We start from the raw sequence: 20,620 nt of genomic DNA, 5'->3' as shown, positions 1-20,620 counted from the left end.
CTACTGATGGGGGTGACGCGGTAAGGTGGGAGGGCATGAAGGGAGGGGACGGGGTCTAGGTCAGGAGGGACGCAGAGGAGAAAGGGAGAGGAGGGGTGGAGGCTGGTGGCCGGAGCGGGCAGAGGTCAGACGCCTCGAAGGCGGGCGCCGTGCGGGCAAACCTGCGGCCACCTCTACCGTAGCCCGTCGGGCCGCTGCAGCGAGCCGGGCGGACGCTGGAAACGCGCACAGGGTCGCTCCCGCTCCCGGCCGCCAGAGGGCGCGGCCGGCGATGGCGCGGCGGAGCCGGAGGAGGGAGGAGGGGAGCCGGCGGAGAAGGGTCAGCCGCGGCGGCAGGGCGGCGGCGGCAGCGGCAGCGGCGCAGCTCCGCTCCCCGCGCGTCTCCCGTCCCCGCGCCCAGGTAGGGCGCGCAGCCTCCGCTGCCGGGATGCGGCCGCCCGCCTGCTGGTGGCTGCTTGCGCCGGCGGCGCTGCTCGCGTTCCTCACCTGCTCCCTGGGTAAGTAGCGGGCGGCCAGGCGCGCAAAGGCGAGGCGTGGGGTAGGCGGGCACAGTCGCCCGTGCCCCGGTCGGCGCGGGGAGGAAGGCGCCGGGCGGCCCAGCCCTGCCCCACCGGCGCGCGCGTCCCGCCGTCCGGTCCCCGCCGTGCCGCGCCGTCAGCAGCGCCCTCTCGCGGCGCCCAGGTGGGACTCGGCCCCGGGACCCAAGGCGTGCCCGCTCGGCCCCTTTCGGTCCTGGGTCCCCGCCGCCGCCCTGGCCCGAGACTTGCGTCTCCATGCTTCCTCCGCCCCGAGCAGGCTGGCGGCGGGGCGGCGAGGGCGCAGCGGCCGCCCCCACAGGAAGCGCGCAGGAACTGTGCCACCGAAGAAACTTTGAAAGAGCGCGAGCGGCGGCGGCGGCGGTCCCGCCCCCTTGCCTTCCGCCCGCGCTCCGCCGTCCTGCGCGCCCCGCGCCGGGCGGGAGGCTGGACGGGAGCCCGCGAGGCGGCCCCCGAGGTCGCGCGGCTCCTGCTCGACCCCCAGGGGCGAGGACGGCGGTCCCGGTGTCCGCGCGCCTCTCCGCAGGGCCTTCAGGACGTGCCCTGGCCCCTGAGGATAAGCGGCCAGCTCCGCGCCAGCAGTTCCCGGATTCCGACCCGGAGGAGGACAGGGTCGCCCGCTGGGCCTCCGCGGGAGCGGCCGCGGCGGGGAGGACGCCGTGGGGAGGCTTGCTTCTGTCTCAGGTCTCCGCTGGGGACATCAGGGGACACGTCTGCGAGCAGTGCTTGCCCGGTCTCCTGCTGCTGTAATGTCCATCCTTTTTTATTTCCATTCTCCTCGCAAGGGCATTTCCCTCCTTTATTGTCAAACGATGTGATAAAAGTTAAAAAAAAAAAAAAAAAAAAAGCAGCCTTGTAATTGACTTTCATGATAAGATTTGTTCAAGTTTGAAATCTTGAGCGAAAAATTATTTTCTTTTCAGACTGTTGCAGAGTTGTTGTCCTCTAACCCAGACTTGCTGATGTTTCCAGCTTGTGAAAAGGCAGTAATTTCAGATTTTTTAGAAATGGCAGAATGGTGCAGTTTAGGAAAAGACGTAGCGTTATTGCGCACTGCTCTTGTTAGCCCACCTGAGCCTTTAAAGCCCGTTTTTATTTGTATTTAAGCTCTCCGAATAAGGATTAATTTGCTGCTTCTGTGTACTTCTGGCATTTCTATAGCCGCTCAGTAAGTGTGGGAAAAGAGCAAGATTCGTTGGTAATTAATTGTTTACATGCATGATTAATTAGCCAGCAGTGTAATTTAAAATATTAGGACACTTGGGCAGAGAAGGCTGTGGTTGGTCTTGGGGGCAACTGAATTTGGCTGGAATCGGCTTCAGTGGAAGAAAGGCATTGCTAGGTGGCAGCCCTGGGAGAAAGGGAGGTTGGAGGTTTGGGAAAGCGACTGGGTGACTCCTGGCTGCATCAGTTGGCTTGTTGCCTGGATGTTTTGCAACTAACCAAATGGGTGGGTGGTAGCTGAAATTGGCATTCTATTTATAGCACTGCACTTTATAATGCTGTACTGGGGGTATAATATTTGTATATAATATATACAACATATGGGCTGAAATGCACATTTGTATTGCTGTGTATTTTTTACTGCCCGTAGGGGAATATTTGCACTGTCCAAATTTGATAATACACTGAAGGACATTCAGAATGCACTAAAATGTCAACACATTTTTAGAGATGTCTGTTAGCCTTGTGAAGTTGTCAGATAAGCACAATAAATACGACATAAAATGCATTAAAAGGTCCCTGTGAGACATTTGGGCTTTGTGAACTGGCTTTCATGGGTTGGCACAGACGGGAGGCTGTATTCTTCGAGGTCTGAAGTGAATCATGAATACCTTTTATGGAGCTCTGCTTCAATTTAGGGGAAGGGCACTGACATGTATAAAGATGTCCCCACTTAACGATGTTCTTGGAGTCTTGCTGAAACAGACAATGTGACAGCCGTTTTGAGGCATGTGAACAATCTTGATAGTTTATAAATACCTTAAATATTCCCATATAAAATGGGCCTGACTATATAGTTTCCCTACAAACTAGAACATACTTGTCTATGTGTTTAGAGAAAAGTCAATATAGAAAATTTCTTTTAAACCCATATGCATATACAGACACAGTTCACTGCAACTTTGGTTCTAAAGTCTGGCACCAGTTTCAGAGTGGGAAGATTGATTCAAGCCTCCATTTGTTAGCTGTGTGGCTTTTAGTGGTTTTGAGCTTCAGTTTTCTCGTATGAACAGGGCGCACGAACTGGATAGAATGCTAGCACTTTGCCATCTCTTGCAGTTTTAACATACCCCGTTGTAGCAGAGACTGCCAGCTGCCTGCGCAGTAACCCTTTGGCCCCTGTTTTCCTAACAAAACTAATAGAATCCGGGTTGGGGGGAAGGGTGGAGGAATGATGGTGGGGTGGTGGTGGCAACGGTGGCAGCAGCCATGTGAAACATTTCTCTCAGTGGCCTTTGCATATGGGGGCAGCTAGTCTCTACAGAGCTATCTTTAGAGATTGTTAGGTGGGGCTCCTGGTAAAGCTCATTCAAGGTGGCCGGCTCAGCTGGGATGCACGCCTTTTTGTTCTGTGGTATCCTCCTTCCCATTGCCTATTAAGTGGATCTGATGGATGGAGCCATGGTGGCCATCTTGTGACCATGAGGTGACCTTGACGATGGAAGCCAGCATAAGGATGGTAGAGGAGAAAGGTAGAAGAAGCCTGGATGCCAGATGGATGTGGAGCATCGTGCCAACTCTGCATTGCCTGTTTGCAGACTTGTATTGCATGAGATTGTATGCAGCCAAACCCAATCCTATTGCCAAACCTAATCCTAATTGATAGAAGAAGCTTATTTGAACCAATTATATTGATAAAATAATAGGTATTAGCTTTTATTTTTCACAACTCTGTCTCTTCTCTGTGTGAGCCAATTTTGTATTTCTTAGCACCTGCCAAAATTGGGGATGCTTTTTCATTCTGAGCCAGGTCTTGCCCAGATTCCTCTCATTGCAATGAGTCAGAAATTTTAGGACACCAAGAGTCAGACCTAATTCCAGGTTGTTTTGTGTGTTTTGATTCTTAAAACCTATTTGTTTCTTAAGCAGTATGCAGATATTACTGGCACAGATTTTAATCTTCTGGATGGATTCTTTGTCATCCAGGTAATCCAGGACCCCCAAATTGGCATGGCCCCCCCGGTCATGGACTTGACCCAGGGGAGTTTGCCAGTAGCCGACAGCTAAGCTAGTGGGAGGGAGGGAGAGCATCTGTTTCAAATAGCAGTGTGAATTGAAAGGAGATGTGGTAACTTCCTTGGGGACAAACATTGTGGGCTCGGTATTTGAGCACTTCCTTATAATTGGCTCTTGGAGCCAGGTTTTTTTGTGTGTTTTACTAGACTTGTTATGAAGCAAGCAAGCGAGCATAATTTTTAGGCATAAAGGTATTACTTAGAGAAAAGTTGCAAATGTTTTATGTTTTTCCTCTTGTAGCACTCCATGTGATCCATCTTTGGCTTTGCACAGATTACTTCTTAAGAACAATATTTGGGAGTCTCCATAGATTAATCCTATCTTTCGCATGGTAAAGGAAAAGTTGTGAGTTTCAAGGGTTCATCAGACCTATTGAGGAAGTTCTTCCTTGCTACCATGATTTCAAAGTTCTAGTCACTAAGCAGCCCCCAAAGAAACCTGATTTAATGTAGGTGTTGACTTGAACTACTAGAAGAATGTCAATTTAAAAATCATATTAAAAGGAAAAACTGCCCAAAGCATCTCATTTATTCAGAGTAATGTGGGTACTATGTGTCAGGCATCATGATATTGCAGAAACAAGACAGATCTAGTCTGTCTCTACCCTTGGGGAGCTTGCACCCCAAAAGGCAAGGTGATAATTAAACAGTAACAACTGCAGAACGAATTGTGTCTGTGCTAAATGCTGTGGAAGAGATGTTCAGGATGCTGTGAGAACATGTTGCAGGGAGACAGATGGCTTTTGCCTAGACTGGGGAGATGGATCTCAACAGGGAGCCATCTTGCACCTCAGGGAACGTTTGTTGCTGTCTGGATACTTTTTGGTTATCCCAGGGGCTGGTTTGGCAGAGGGTGCTACTGACATCTAGAGTCAGGGATGCCACTGAACATCCTACAGGGGCACAGGACAGTTCCACCCTACCATCGAACAATTAATTATTGGATCCAAAATGCCAACAGTGCCAAGGTTGAGAAACTGTGGGGTAAGGGTCAAGGAAGGCTTCCTAGAAGATGTGACGTTAGAGCTCAGACCCGAAGGGGAAGCAGAGATCGGGTAAGTGGGGAGCAGAGCTTGGTGGTGAAAGAGCCAAGTGTGGAGAGAGAACAGAGGACTGAAAGGCTGGCAAGATCAGTAGGGGCCAGGTTAGGCAGGGCCTTGCAGATCAGGGGGACGTATTTTGGGGTCGTCCTTAGAGCAGAGGGAAGTGTTTGAAGGGTTGTAATGGGGCAGTATGTGATATGGCTGCCATTTCCTGATGGATGTCCCATGGAGCAGGAGTTGGAGGGGGCTGTCGTGGATGTGGGGAACTGTGAGGAGGCTGCTGGGGACAGGTTGTGAGACATGATTAAGAATCTCTCAGACTCAGGGACTGATTGGGTTTAGTGTGCTGAGAGAAAGGATGGGGGCAAGGATGAGTCATACATTTCTGTCACATCCACCATGGGTAGTAGTGCTGTTTACTAACTTGGGCACTGAAGGAGGAGGACCAGGTTTCCAGAAACAGTTTTATGTAGTTCAATGTACATAGCATATGGTTTATTAAGTGTAATGAATTCTAAGTGTATAGTTCTGTGGCATTAAGTACTTACACCATTTTTTGAAATGTACTTTGACTTTTAATTTTAGTGGGAGGTGAAGCTGAATAAGTTCAGTTTTGGACAAATTGAGTTCAGAATGCTTGTGAGATGGCCAGGTACCGTGTCAGGTGAGCAGTTAGATATTTGGGTCTGTAGAGGACAGGTCTGGCTGGAAGGTATTTTGGGGGGTCATTATATTAGGTGGCAATTTGAGTAGGTTTTTTTTTTTTTTTAAAGAGTTGGGTGTCTGTCCGGGCATGGTGGCTCAAACCTGTAATCCCAGCACTTTAGAAGGCTGAGGCAGGCAGATCATTTGAGGTCAGGAGTTCAGGACCAGCCTAGCCAACAAGGTGAAACCCTGTCTCTACTAAAAATACAAAAAAATTAGCCAGGTGTGGTGATGGTGTTTGTAGTCCCAGCTACTCAGGAGGCTGAGGCAGGAGAATCGCTTGAACCCAGGAGGCCGAGGTTGTAGTGAGCAAAGATTGCACCACCGTACTCCAGCCTGGGTGACAGAGTGAGACTCTATCTAAAAAAAAAAAAAAGTTGGCAGGTCTGGCTATGTTGCCCAGGCTGGACCTGAACTCCTGGCCTCAAGTGATCTGTCTGCCTCAGTCTCCCAGTCAGCTGAGACTACAGGCATGTTCCACTGTACTTGGTTGTTTTATTGTGTGTTTTTTGTGGTTTTGTGTGTATGTGTGTGTGTTTTAAAGGAAGAGAGCCTTGATTAACAGAATAAATTCATTTAAGCATTTACTCAAAATGTATATATACCAAGATTTGGTAGAAGTTGGAGAGGAAAGTAGTCTTTATCTACATATATCTACATGTTGTGAAGCTGAGGGTTTAGACAAAACAAAAATGAAAACAAAAGCAAGTATAAGTGTCATCAAATAAGAGGTGAACGTATCTTAAGTATAGCAGTGTCATTTCCTTCTAGGGATATGACTTATTTTCACTCCTAAAAGAATATTTTATGTAGCTGAAAAGATGATATATTTTAGTTTAAATCATTACTTCCCCGTAAGAAACTCAAGGCTCTTTACATACCACGTTGAATTTGTCTTCTCCGGATCCTTGAGGGGGGAGATGGAGGAGCTTGTTTTTCGTTTATGAGCTGAATGAAGTCAAGGAAGTTAAACGGCCACAGCCTGTTGTGAAAATAGCCACATTCAGTTACCTTGAGTTCCTGTCTAGTTGCGCATCTTAGTGCCTGTCAGACTTCAGCACACATGAGAATCATCTGAGTGTCTTAAAGAAGCTCCTGTTTGTTAAAATGCAGATTCTTGCATTCCAGCTCCAGATTTTCTGATTCAGAAGATCTGAAATGAGACCTCCAGGTAAGTTGTCTGTGGAGCCAGGTGTGAGAATCCTACCTGGGCCACCATAGGCCCAGGTATAAACTAAGACTCTTACTGGGTGATTTCTGTGAACATCTGTGGAATACAAAGATGATCGAGGCCGGATGCAGTAGCTCACACCTGTAATCCCGGCACTTTGGGAGGCCGAGGCGGGCGGATCATGAGGTCAGGGGTTCAATACCAGCCTGGTCAACATAGTGAAACCCTGTCTCTAAAAAAATTAGCCGGGCGTGGTGGCGGGTGCTTGTAATCCCAGCTACTCAGGAGACTGAGGCAGGAGAATCGGAGGTCACAGTGAGCCAAGATCACGCCACTGCACTCCAGCCCGGGCGACAGTGCGAGACTCCATCTCAACAAAACAAAACAAAACAAAAGATGGTTGATGGTTGTTTTGCCTTAAAAAAAGTAAGGAGTTGTTCTGGAGAGAGCAAAGTGTGGCACTGAGGCCTACTCCTCAGTCAGGTCTTTTGTGTACTTGGGAAAGGAACTGGAAACAGCAGAACTAAAACTAAGAAGTCTGTCTCAGGCTCCAGGATCATTTGGTAAATTTTTAAATGCTGTTGAGGAAACCATAGTCCGTGGAGCTTGAGTATCAAAAGTTAGAGCCGTGAGTTATTAAAGCAAAGGTTTTTGGGCAATATACAAATAAGGTTCTAAAGGCTTAGAGCGTCTGAGATTGTGTGTACCATGGATTGAGTGATACTGACAGGAGTGCTTACCTTATCTGTCTGTCTGTTTATCCATCCATCCACCCATCTGCACACTAGGGGTACTTTTAAAAACTACTTCTTGTAATTAATAAGATGCCCAAAAGTTAATCATACATTTTTGTAAGTTAAGGCTGACAGTTAACTGTTCAGTAGTACACTTGCAATTTGAAGGAATTGCGTAAAGTGCTAATTTTTTTTTGTTTGTTTGAATATTTGCTGTGTTCCTCGTTGGTGTGTTCTGTAGTAGGCTGTGTGACCAGGGATTTTTCTGACTCTTCTTATGACTTAGGCTATGGAACATGCTAGTGAGGGTGGGGTTTTAAATCTCACCCCCAAAACTGTTTTGAGTTGCAGTTTTCTGGTTTGCATATCCTGAGTGATTGTTTTTAAACAAGATACAAATCAAAGTAGGAAATGATCTTTTCCCTCTTAAATATATATAGTTATTTTCTATTTCTCTCTCTCTCTCTCTTTTTTTTAACATCTACTGTCCTTCCTGTAAATATATTTACCTCTGGCCCATAGAATATGTTGGTCTCCTCAAACTTTGTTGTCAAGTGAAGAAAAGCTAATATTCCAGTATTTCCCATGACTTCTGTGATAAAACAGGAGAGGAGTTTCAGATGGAGCTAGATCGTATCCGAGTCGATAGTGGGCTCAAAGGGGGAGTGTCGTGTCTGCACACTTGCTGCCTCGCTGTGGTAGGAGGCTTGGCCTCCTTCCTCACTACTTCTCCCCGCTGGCTGAATTGTCCTGGCATCTTTCCCAGCAGCAGATCTCTTTTCCTAAGAGTTTACTGTTTGGCACTTGAGCAAAAGACTCAATAGGTTTTACCATGGACCAGGTACTTTTTTGAACCTGAACATACGTGAACTCACTTAATTCTTATTCCATTTTTTCCCTCTACAGGGAGGGAAACAGAGGCTCAGAGAGGTGGCTTAACTGTTAAGTGGCAGAGCCTGGATTTGAACCTAGGAGGTTTGAGTGTACTTTTGTACTCTGTACTTTGACCTTATGCTGTGCGACTTCTCAGGCAGGGCCCTGGCCCGGGTCTCCTCTGCTGCCACATCTTTCTGTTGTACCGTGTAGCTTTAAGGAGCGAGTTTTTTAAGGAGCGAGTTCTTAAACAGCTGCCTTCTCTCCTGCTTCTCCTCCCCATCTGGCCATTCCTTTAGTCTCCTTTGCAGTTTTGTCCTTAAATGTTGGGGTTCCCCTGAGCCATCCTTGGCCTCACAAGCCTTGGCTTCCGTTCTGATGCGCTGTGAAGATTCTAGTGCTGCAGCTGCTGTCGCACGCACACCCCTGTGCTGGGCTCACCCCTGCACCCGGCTGTCCTGTGTATCTGCACTCGCGTATCCTCAGGACGCTGGGGACCAAGTTGCCTTCCCTCACGTGCTATCCTCCTTTATTCTCAGAAGCCCCAGGCCCTCCCCTCCCGTCTCACCACCCACCCTGGTGCTCTGTCTCAGAGTCTGCAGCTTCTGCTTCTTTAGTGGCCCCACCCCTCCCCGGCTCACTGCCACCTTAACTGAGGCCCTTAGCGCTCCTTGCTTGGCTCCAGTGGCCTTCCCACTGGCATGTTTGTGTCCTTTCTTGTCCTCCCACAGCCATCCCACACACTGCCTCCAGAAAGCTGGCTTGGGCACACGTCTCAACATGGCATACCCTCCTTAAAACCTCAAACAGCTGTTCCTGGCTCAGGAAAAACCTGACCCCCCAGTACCACCCCCTCTTATGATATGGCCCCTGGTACCTTCAGCCTCATTTCTAGCCCCAGCCACCCCTCCTCACAGGGGTCCCTGCCCGGGTCACCCCCTCCTCACAGGGGTCCCTGCCCGGGTCACCCCCTCCTCACAGGGGTCCCTGCCTGGGTCACCCCCTCCTCACAGGGGTCCCTGCCCGGGTCACCCCCTCCTCACAGGGGTCCCTGCCCGGGTCACCCCCTCCTCACAGGGGTCCCTGCCCGGCCGGGTCACCCTCTCCCGTCAACGGACCCTGCGTGGGTCACTCCCACTTCTGAGGTATTTCTGCCACCATGTGTGTTGACCCTGCCCTTGGCCTGCCCTGTATAAAACCCAGGAAGGGGAGAATAAAACCCGATGCCCTTTAAAACAAGTGTGGAGTGGCGGGGCCTTCCATCCCATGGTTGGAGGTGGTGTCCCGTGGTAAATGGAGCTGCTACCCAGCTTGTCTGCTGCTGTGGAGACAGGAGACAGTGGATTTGTCCCAGTAGGGGGGAGAAAAGGCAGACTTTCCCCCTGTCGCTGGGCTGCAGGGGTGTGTGTTTCTGTCCCTCTGCTGCCATGGATTATCTTCCAAGTGGGTACTTGGAAACAAGTAAGCTGGCTATGCGCCATGCATCCTGGAGCTTAAGGCCCCCTGGAGGACCTGGAATTAATCCTGGAAAGCTCCACAGAGAGGCAGCTGCTGGAGGCTGGAGCCGGCTGGGTGACATGCTTTGTAAGTAGGTCACAGGAAAGTGAAGCCCCAAAGGCTTCCTCCCCCAGCGTGTTAGAGAAGAAGTGGCAGCCTGCATAGCCTGGAAGGAGTACCTGAGCCATGGGTGCTTCCAGGACGGCTCTCTGTGAGCTTTGGCCTGGGTGGCAGAGCCACAGGTACCGGGTTTTATGCCCCCCTAGCTTTTGTGCAGGACAGGCAACCACCTAGACACTTCCCAGACTGCTAGTCATTATCATTGTGGTCACCAGCATGGCCAGCCATAGCTGTTGGCTGAGCTTTTTTATATATTTTGAGCTGATGCCAAGGGCTTTAGGCATTATCTCATTGGTTCCTGACAGCGCCCTCTGAGGTGGAGTTTTTGGCAGTTTAGTGGTTTTCTTGTTTTTAGTATTTCATTTGGTTTCTATGATAGAAGTTCCTGGGAAAGTTTGGGAAAACGAATTAAGAGAATTGGAACAAAATCAAATGAGGAGGTAGAAGGCACAATCATCTTTCCTGCGTGGGAATGGGGGTCCCTTGCTCCCTCACAGGAACAAGGAAAGATAGTTGATTAGTGCTGCTTAAATGCATTGCAATTAATTACTCACCAATTTTCTTACACTCGGGGGCTTAGGCTGGCCTATAAATCTTAGTCCCAGGTTGGTTGTAAAATCTTGATTTATCTCTCCGTCTAGGTGTGCTAACACATTTGTTGGCTTGAATTATTTAAAGTTATCATGAAAAAGGTCCGATTTCTATTGCCTGCCCTGATTTGCACTTTAAATATAGTTCTCTGTTGCAATTTACCAGAATTCATGTTGAAAATAGAAAAGGGGAAATTACTTTTAAACAGCAGTTTGGCATATAAAGCATGATTTACCCTGGAATATTTCTCCAACTGCACATTAAAGCACTAGGGCCAAATTTTCAACAATATTTTCCCTACTGAATCTGGAAATTAATATGAAAGCAAACAGCTAACACTGAGCCTCAGGTAGCCACTCCTGTGTCCTCCTTTGGTTGGGGGCAGGATGGAGAGATCTTTCCCTCACTTCTCCTTTTCTTTGTCACTCACCAGCCCAGACTCAAATTGCAGTATGCACTCTTGTTAGCATTGTTGAAGGTGACAGGCAATTTCTTACCTCCCTTGCTAATTTTTCTCACTTTGCTCATCTCTTTGCACCATTTCTCTTTCATTTCCATGAAACCAGGATTTTTATGGGTAAGAATTCTGTAAATGGTTAGTTATTTTAAGATTGGATTTATTAGTGGTATAGCATATTCTGTGCCTTCACAGTATATTTGATTCCTTTTTATTTTTATTTATTTATATTTTGTGAAGAGGCCAAGTCTCTCTCTGTCACCCAGCCTGGAATGAAGTGGCATGATCATAGTTTACTGCCGCCTTGAGCTTTTGGATACAAAGAGTCCTCCCACTTCAGCCTCCCAAGTAGCTGGGACTGCAGGCGTGCACTAGCAAGCCTGGCTAAGCTTTAATTTTTTTCTTTTTTTTGGAGAAAGGGGGTCCCACCATCTTGCCCAGGATGGTCTTGTACTTTTGACCTCAAGTGATCCTCCTGCCTCAGCTTCCCACAGTGCTAGAATTACAGGCATGTGCCACCACGTCCGGCCACATTTGGTTCCTTGATGATTTCTTTTGATTTATTTAGATTATAGAAATGTAAAGATAAAACCAGCTGGCAGCTGGGCATGGTGGCTCACGTCTGTAATCTCAGCACTTTGGGAGGCTGAGGTGGGCGAATCACCTGAAGTCAGGAGTTTGAGACCAGCCTGGCCAACATGGCAAAACCCCATCTCTACTAAAAATACAAAAATTAGCCGGGCATAGGGCACACGCCTGTTATCCCAGCTACTCAGGAGGCTAAGGTAGGAGAGAATCGCTTGAATGGAGGTGGAGGTTGCGATGAGCTGAGATAGTGCCACTGCACTCCAGTCTGAGCAACGGAGTGAGACCTGTCTCAAAACAAAACAAAACAAAATATAACAAAAAACAACTGACATTTTTTTCTAAGGATTATCTTGTTTTATGATTTGCTCCTACAACTGAAAGTAACTCTGATACATTTTTTATGTCATTGTTTTAAATATTATAATTTGTATCTATCATGGGAAAAAGGAATTTTACATTTCACAGCAGAGTGATGAGAAATGACAGGCTTTTTTGGTTTGGGTTTTTTTTTTTTTTTTTTAAATGGATATTTTAACTCTAGGTCTATATTTTTGGACAGAGCCAGAATCTAGTTTAACTTAGCTCAGTTAAGCTTTGTCTGGCTAAAGGAACGGTGTGTTGATTACGACAAGCAGAATTTGTGGAATTTATTTGACGTATTGGCAATATCTTTCCTGTATGTAATTCCTACTTTAAACAGTTACATCATCAAATAATATTAGCTGCTTACTTACAAAAAGTGATACATTAGTAATTTTAAGAACCAGTACCAAAGAAAGATACCTTCCCTGCACTATATTCTGCATTCTAAGGGCTAGGGACTTTTGTGTTCACATGCACTTTGTGGTCATATAGCTCAGTCTGGCCTTGCAAAAAAGTGAGGTAAAAGTAAACATGTGTTACTAGATGATGCTACTGGACCTGTTACATTAAGAAAGTTATTTTATTTGATAAAAGAAGACATTCTAACCCCAGAGATATTTGACTGTCCTTGTTTGAAATTAGGAATTAATTGGGGAGGGGGAGATGGATTTTTTTTAGACAGGGTCTCACTCTTTTCCAGGCTGGAGTACAGTGGCATGATTATAGCTCACTCCTGGGCTCAAAGGATCCTCCCACCTTGTCTTCCTAAGTAGCTGGGATGACAGGCATGCTCTAGTATAACTGGTTTTTTTTTTTTCTTTAAGACGGTGTCTTGCTCTGTCACCCAGGCTGGAGTGCAGTGGTGTGATCTCTGCTCATTGCAACTCCCGTCTCCCGGATTCAAGTGATTCTCCTGCCTCAGCCTCCTTAGTAGCTGGGGCTACAGGCACCTTCCACCATGCCTGGCGAATTTTTGTATTTTTAGTAGAGATGGGGTTTCACTGTGTTGGCCAAGCTGGTCTCAAACTCCTGACGTCACGATCCGCCCGCGTCAGCCTCCCAAAGTGCTGGGATTACAGACATGGGCCGCTATGCTCAGCCACATGTCTGGCTAATTTTTTTATTTTTTGTAGAGACAAGGCCTCCCTATGTTGCCCAGGCTGGTTTCAAGCTCCTGGCTTCAAGGGATCCTCCTGCCTTGGTCTCCCAAAGTGCTGGGATTACACAGATGTGAGCCACCGTGCTCAGCAGGAGATGGATTTTTGAATCAAAGTCATGAATTAGTTTGATCACAGTTTTTGTATCTTGCAAGTTCTCAGAATCTTCTGTTTTCTGGAATTCTGTGGTGCTTCGATGTGTTAACATGTTGCAACCTCCCTGTATGATATTCTTTAAGTAATTCTGTTTTTGATATCTTCTGCAGGGTTTTAAATGTGCATATTAGCTTAGAAGTAAATAAAATAAAACCAAAAAGTTAAGTACCCAGAAGCAGAATTTAAATGGCTTTGCAATTAAATCTCTCCTTTCTTCTTAGAACTTTAAGTAACAATTGGGTTTTGTTTTTCGTGTGTGTGTGTGTGTGTGTGTGTGTAAAGTGAGAAAATGCATTAGATCCTGTTGAAAATAAAGGTGAGAGGCACTAAGCTTCTTTGTTCTACTGGGTTGGCGCTGCCTAGTATGGGGAGCAGGCAGTCCTTGTGTGGTGTGACCCTAGGGTCCCGCATAGTGAAGACTCACTCATTCGTTTATTAAGTACATATTTATTGAGTTCCTTCTGTGTGCTAGCTGTGCTTTTGGTGTGGAGGCAAACAGTAGATAAAACTGTATTCCTGGTGGGGTAGTAGGCCAGGCCTGTAATCCTAGCACTTTGGGGTGCCGAGGTGGGCGGATTGCTTGAGCCCAGGAATTTGAGGCCAGCCTGAGTAACATGTTGAAACTTTGTCTCCATAAAAAACACAAAAATTAGCTGGGCATGGTGGCACATGCCTGTAGTCCCAGCTACTCGGGAGGCTGAGGTGAGAGGATCACTTGAGCCCAGGAATGAAGGTTGCAGTGAGCTGAGATTGTGCCATTGCAGTCTAGCCTGGGCAACAGAGTGAGACCCTGTTTCAAAATACAAAAACAAAACAATCCTCCCCCCCAGCCCCCGCCAAAACCCAGTATAAGTGTATTCCTGCCCTTGTGAAGCTTATAATCAGCTGACATGTAAGATAAGTAATAAATAAATATATATGTCAGTTGGTGATAAGTGCTCTGGAGAAGAGTAAAGCAGACTGAGGTGGATAAGGAGGGTGTGGAATTGGGGATTTATTATTTTATGTGAGGTGGTCTCAGGGAGGCCTTGTATGATGTCTACTGTTACCTAAATTGTTCACATAGAGGTTCGTATGGCTTAGATTTCAGTTTCACCCTGCCTTTTGAAATGTCATTCTGGAAATGGAAACGATGAAACCATGTTAGTCATTTGCATCTTAGTGTGAAGATGTTTTAGATTCTTTCTTTTGAGCAAATGTTAATGCAATATTTGAGGCAATGGATGTTTGGGGGTGGGGATGGGGAGGAATTAGAAGGGATCCAAATGGGTGAAGTGGTCTCCTGCTTCTGAGTAGGGTCTCCTCTGCCACCAGGAGCCCCTCTGCTGACACTCCTTGTACATTATTGTTCCCTGGTGTCACTTCTCCCACTCTTTTAGTACATCATTGCCCTATGGCACTGCCTTTTACTCCTGTGAGTGCTAATTGGAGAAAGTGAACTCTGCAATGCTTTCCTCTTAGCTGTTGAGGAGAAATGTACTGTAAAATGAAGGGTACTATTTTTTGTTCTGTTAAGCTTCCTGTTTGGCTTGTCATTTTGCTTTATATTTTCAGAGTGTTACTGTCATGTTGTTGTTATTATTTTTAATGCAGAGCCTAAATGTGGCTCTAGGGATATCTTTGTCTATTATGGCTCTGACTCAAAACATTCGTTCATTCTAAATGGAGAGTGATTTTAATTCCCCTCACTCTCCCAGCCCCATTGCTTTAGTAGGGTTCTGTTAGGGTTTAGTAGGTTCTGTGCTTGCTGGTAGCAGTATCTGCATCACACTTGTAACCTTGCAGCCCTTAGGAAAAAACTTGCTCTAAATTTAGCTCTGTTGCCTGCCAGGCTCTGGCAGTGATTTTGAGGGTGAGAATTTGTACTTCTTCCTCCTGGACTCTCAGGAATTCCCCTTTGCTTAAGAAGGCACCAGACTTAAGGTTTCTAAGAAGTAGTATTTTGTACACATCTATTTTGTGGTTTGTGTCTATAGACACAAATGGCAAACACAGATTTGAATTTGTCTGATGTACTATTTCTTTTGCTTGGTAGCCGAAGCGTGTTGGCTTCGTGTTGATGAATAATTTTAGGTCTGAGATGAAGAAAGCCAGTAATAACAAGTTTGCAGCAATGCAGCTGCTTAAAAATGAGCAAAATATGTCTTGTTAAAGTATCTTTTTTTTTATTATAAGCAAAACTGTTAATAAGAATTAACCTGAATTGCTAATTCTAATGTAAAAATGTTTCTTTTTTTTTCCAGCTTTTGGTTTGGCTTCTGAAGATACAAAGAAAGAGGTCAAGCAGTCTCAGGTACTAATCCCAATGATCAAACCTTTTCCTCCCAAGATTCGTTTGTATTTTCTCTAATGGGAACTGTAATCATTTCATTCTTCAATTGTTATTTTTATTGTTATACGAATTCATATAATGTTGGTAAACACATTTTGAATCCCTAACGCAACCTATAGATAGACTTGCTTTTTAAAAATCCTTTAATATTTAAGGCTTATCAACTTGGTTTTAAAGTTATTTTGAGAAAAAAGGTGTTTTGACATAGAGTTGTACATTTTAATAGTCTTACATGGATACCATAGTTTTCCCCAGTCTTACCAAATACCGTTTTTTATTTCTTTTTTGCAACCGAGTTTCACTCTGTCGCCCAGGCTGGAGTGCAGTGGCACGATCTCAGATCACTGCAACCTCTACCTCCTGGGTTCAAGTTATTCTCCTGCCTCAGCCTCCCCAGTAGTTGGGAATACAGGAGTGTGCCACCATGCCCAGCTAATTTTTGCATTTTTAGTAGACAGAGGGTTTCATCATGTTGCCCAGGCTGATCTCAAATTCCTGACCTCAGGTGATCCACCCACCTCAGCCTCCCAAAGTGCTGGGATTACAGGCATGAGCCACTGCACCCGGCCCAGACTTACCAAATATCTTAACCTTGGGTTTAATTATCTCAGTCTGTGAAAGGATTTTACTATGTCACAGAAACCTGATTAGTCTCACCTTGAAGGTGGCAATGTGTGAGAGGGTGTGCTGGGGGCGGGGTGGGAGACCCCAAAGGTGACTCTACTACCAGACAGTCAGAACCAGAAAGCTAGGCCAGGGGACTCGCAGAGAGCAGGCAGTGCTTATCCCAGGCTCAGAGCTGCTGTTTTTTAATCACTGGTTGTAGTCAGGGAACAGCTCTAAATGTTTATTAGTTGGGCTTTGCACTAGATCAGTTTAGCACGTAAAAAAGAAAAACAGTAGTTTAAAATGTCAGTTGTTTTTGTCATATTAGTTAAAGCTCAGTTGACTCTATTTTTTAACCCACAATTGGTGTAAATGCGTTTTTTTAATAGTATGTTTATTTTATCAACAGACTATTTTAATTGTACTATGAGATTCTTACACAGGGGAAATGATAATACTAATTGCTTACGATTTTAAGACCTTTTATGATTAATAAAGCATGTCACACATATAATTTAATCTTCTCAATGATCCTGTTATTTGTTAAAGCAAATATTCCCATTTACAACAGAGAAAACTTAGCCTCGGAGAAGTTACCTGGTTTGACCAAGGTCATATGATTTTTTTTCTTTTCTTTTCAACTTTTGTTTTAGGTCAAGGGGTACATGTGCAGGTTTGTTACAGGGGTAGATTGCATGTCACAGGGGTTTGATGGATAGATTTTTTTGTCACCTAGGTAAGAAGCATAGTACCTGATAGGTAGTTTTTGGATCCTTGCTCTCCTCCCACCCTCCACTCTCAAATAGACCCCAGTGTGTATTGTTCCCTTATTTGTGTCCATTTGTACACTGTGTTTAGCTTCCACTTATAAGTGAGAACTTGTGGTTTTTCGTTTTCTGTTTCTGCATTAATTGGGTTAGGCTAATGGCCTCCAGCTTCATGTTGCTGCAAAGTCCATGTTCTCATTCTTTTTTATGGCCGCGTAGTATTCCATGGTGTATCCATACCACATTTTCTGTATCCAGTCTACTGCTGATGGTCATCTAGGTTGATTCCATGTCTTTGCTATTGTGAATAGTGTTGTGATGAACATATGTGTGCATGTGTCTTTATGGCAGAACAGTTTATATTCCTTTGGGTATATACCCAGTAATGAAATTGCTGAGTTGAATGGTAGTTTTATTTTATGTTCTTTGAAAAATCTCTTTCCACAGTGGCTGAACTAATTTACATTCCCACCAGCCGTAAGTGTTCCTTTTCTCTGCAGCCTTGCCAGCATGTGTTATTTTTTGGCTTTTTAATATCAATAGCCATTCTGATTAGTGTGAGATGGTATTTCATGTGGTTTTGATTTACATTTCCCTAATGATTAGTGATGCTGAGCATTTTTTTTCATATGCTTATTGGCTGCATGTACGTCGTCTTTTGAGAAGTGTCTGTTCATGTCCTTTGCCCATTTTTAAAATGGGGTCGTTTTTTGCTTGTTGATTAGCTTACATTCCTTATAGATTCTGGGTATTAGGCCTTTGTCAGATGCACAGTTTGCAAATATTTCCTTGCATTCTGTCGGTTGTCTGTTTACTCTGTTGATAATTTATTTTGCTGTGGAGAAGCTCTTTCGTTTAATTAGGCCCCACTGGTCAAATTTTGTTTTTGTTGCAGTTGCTTTTGTAGTCTTCCTCATGAAGTCTTTGCACAGGCCAATGTCCACATGGTATTTCCTATGTTTTCTTGTAGGGTTTTTATAGTTTCAGGTTTTACATTTAAGTCTTTAATTCATCTTTTTTTTTTTTTTTTTTTTTTTTTTGAGACGGAGTCTTGCTCTGTCGCCTGGGCTGGAGTGCAGTGGCTGGATCTCGGCTCACTGCAAGCTCCGCCTCCCGGGTTTACGCCATTCTCCTGCCTCAGCCTCCCGAGTAGCTGGGACTACAGGCGCCCACCAACTCACCCGGCTAGTTTTTTGTATTTTTTAGTAGAGACGGGGTTTCACTGTATTAGCCAGGATGGTCTCGATCTCCTGACCTCGTGATCCGCCCGTCTTGGCCTCCCAAAGTGCTGGGATTACAGGCTTGAGCCACCGCACCTGGCCTTTAATTCATCTTGAGTTGATTTTTGTGTGTGGTGTAAGGAAGGGGTCCAGTGTCAATCTTATGTATATGGCTAGCCAATTATCCCAGCACCATTTATTGAATAGTGAGTCCTTTCCTCATTGCTTGTTTTTGTCAAAGATCAGATAGTTGTAGGTGTGTGGCTTTATTTCTGGGTTCTCAAACCTGTTCCATTGGTCTATGTGTCTGTTTCTGTAGCAGTACCATGCTGTTTGGTTACTGTAGCCTTGAAGTATAGTTTGAAGTTATGTAATATGATGCTTCCAGCTTTGTTTCTTTGGCTTAGGATTGCTTTGGCTACTTGGGCTCTTTTTGGTTCCAAATGAATTTTAGAATTTTTTTTCTAATTTTGTGAAGAATGTCATTGGTAGTTTGATAGAAATAACATTGAATTTGTAAATTACTTTGGGCAATATGGCCATTTTAACAATATTTATTCTTCCTATTCATGAACAAGGAATGTTTTTCCATTTGTTTTGTTGTCTCTGATTTTTTTCAGCAGTGTTTTGTAATGCTCATAGAGATCTTTTACTTCCCTGGTTAGCTGTATTCGTAGGTGTTTTATTCTTTTTTGTGGCTACTTATTTGTTTTTTTTTTTTAGATGGGAGTCTCATTCTATCACTCAGGCTGGCATGCAGTGGCGTGATCTCAACTCACTACAACCTCTGCCTCCCAGGTTCAAGCAATTCTCCTGCCTCAGCCTCCCGAGTAGCTGGGATTATAGGCGCCTGCCACTACGTCTGACTAATTTTTGTGTTTTTAGTAGAGATGGGGTTTCACTACGTTGCCCACGCTGGTCTCGAACTCCTGACCTCAAGTGATCCACCTGCCTCAGCCTCTCTCAAAGTGCTGGGATTACAGGTGTGAGCCACCGTGCCTAGCCTTTTTGTGGCTGTCGTGAATGGGTTTGCTTTCTTGATTTGCTGTCAGCATGGATGTTATTTGTGTATGGAAATGCTACTGCTTTTTGTACATTGATTTTGTATCCTGAAACTTTGCTGAAGTTTATTAGATCTTTTCTAGGTATAGTATCTTACTGTCTGTGAAGAGAGAGAGTTTGACTTCCTCTCTTCCTGTTTGGATGCCTTTTATTTCTTTATCTTGTCTGATTGCTCTGGCTAGACTTCCAATACTATATTGAATAGGAGTGGTGAGAGTAGGCATCCTTGTCTTGTTCCTGTTCTCAAGGGGAAAGCTTCCAGCTTTTGCCCATTCTGTACGATGTTGGCTATGGGTTTGTCATAGACGGCTTTTATTATTTTGAGGTATGTACCTTTGATGCCTAATTTGTTGAGAGTTTTTAACATGAAAGGATGCTGAATTTTATCAAAAGGCTTTTTTTTTTTTTGCATCTATTCAGATGATCATGTGGTTTATGAAAAAGCCCCGATAGATTCATAGCCAAATTCTACCAGATGTGTGAAGAGCTGCTTCCAATCCTACTGAAACTCTTCCAAAAAATAGAGGAAGAAGGACTGCTCCCTAACTCATTCTGTGAGGCTAGTATTGTTTTGATACCAAAACCTGGCAGAGACACAACAAAAAAAGAAAACGTCCAGTATCCCTGATGAACATAGTTGCAAAAATCTTCAACAAAAATGCTAGCAAACCAAATTTAGCAGCACATCAAAAGCTAATCCACCACAGTTAAGTAGGCTTTATTCCTAGGAGGCAAGGTTGGTTCAACATATGCAAATCAATAAATGTGATTCATCACCTAAACACATGATTATTAAAAAGTAAAGTTAGAATCCAAATTTTCTGAATCCTTGAATATTTCTCACTTTACTGTTTTATATTACGCAGCCCTATGCATTATGATGTGTGTATTTGGCAATAATGAGGATCATTTGTGACATTTAAAGTGCTACCTAGTCCTGTGGTAGCACTCAAAGTCCTTGTGACTTTGAGTCCTGAATGACAGGCATAAGGTTAACACTGGTCGTGAGAACCAAAGTGTTGAAGTTCTTTGTTCTGTGTTTGTTTTTTTTTTTTTGAGACAGAGTCTTGCTTTGTTGCCCAGGCTGGAGTGCAGTGGGGTGATCTCAGCTCAGTGCAAGCGTCCCCTCCCGGGTTCACGCCATTCTCCCGCCTCAGCCTCTTGAGTAGCTGGGACTACAGGCGCCTACCATCACGCCCGGCTAATTTTTTTTTTTAAGTAGAGATGGGATTTCATCGTGTTGGCCAGAATGTTCTCCATCTCCTGACCTCAAGATCTGCCTGCCTCGGCCTCCCAAAGTGCTGGGATTACAGGCATGAGCCACCACGCCTGGCCCAAAGTGTTGAAGTTCATGTCTTCTCCACCACTAGCCAGCTGTGGGACTTAGTGAACCTCTCTGTGCT

General features: G+C 45.2%; 1 protein-coding gene across 6 annotated transcripts in view; it reads left to right on the top strand.

The window, feature by feature from the left end:
- The first annotated feature begins 281 nt into the window (after window positions 1-281).
- Window positions 282-20,620, top strand: part of B3GLCT (beta 3-glucosyltransferase) — a 121,138-nt gene continuing 100,799 nt past the window's right edge. For 5 of the 6 annotated variants that reach the window (XR_004054659.1, XR_004054658.1, XM_030922049.1 and 2 more), the window contains exons 1-2: window positions 282-497; window positions 15,474-15,523. Coding sequence is in view for 4 of the 6 variants with exons in the window: in XM_030922049.1 (XP_030777909.1) it covers window positions 428-497; window positions 15,474-15,523 (120 nt within the window). In the remaining 2 variants the exon portion in view is untranslated. Of the gene's footprint in view, window positions 498-6,417; window positions 6,695-15,473; window positions 15,524-20,620 lie in introns of those variants that run through there. The other variant, XM_030922050.1, reaches the window with a different exon arrangement.

The sequence above is a fragment of the Rhinopithecus roxellana genome, chromosome 18 (genome assembly GCF_007565055.1).
Source record: "Rhinopithecus roxellana isolate Shanxi Qingling chromosome 18, ASM756505v1, whole genome shotgun sequence".
NCBI lineage: Eukaryota > Metazoa > Chordata > Mammalia > Primates > Cercopithecidae > Rhinopithecus > Rhinopithecus roxellana.
Note: the sequence above shows the minus strand (reverse complement) of the source record. Positions and strands in the feature narration are given on the sequence as shown.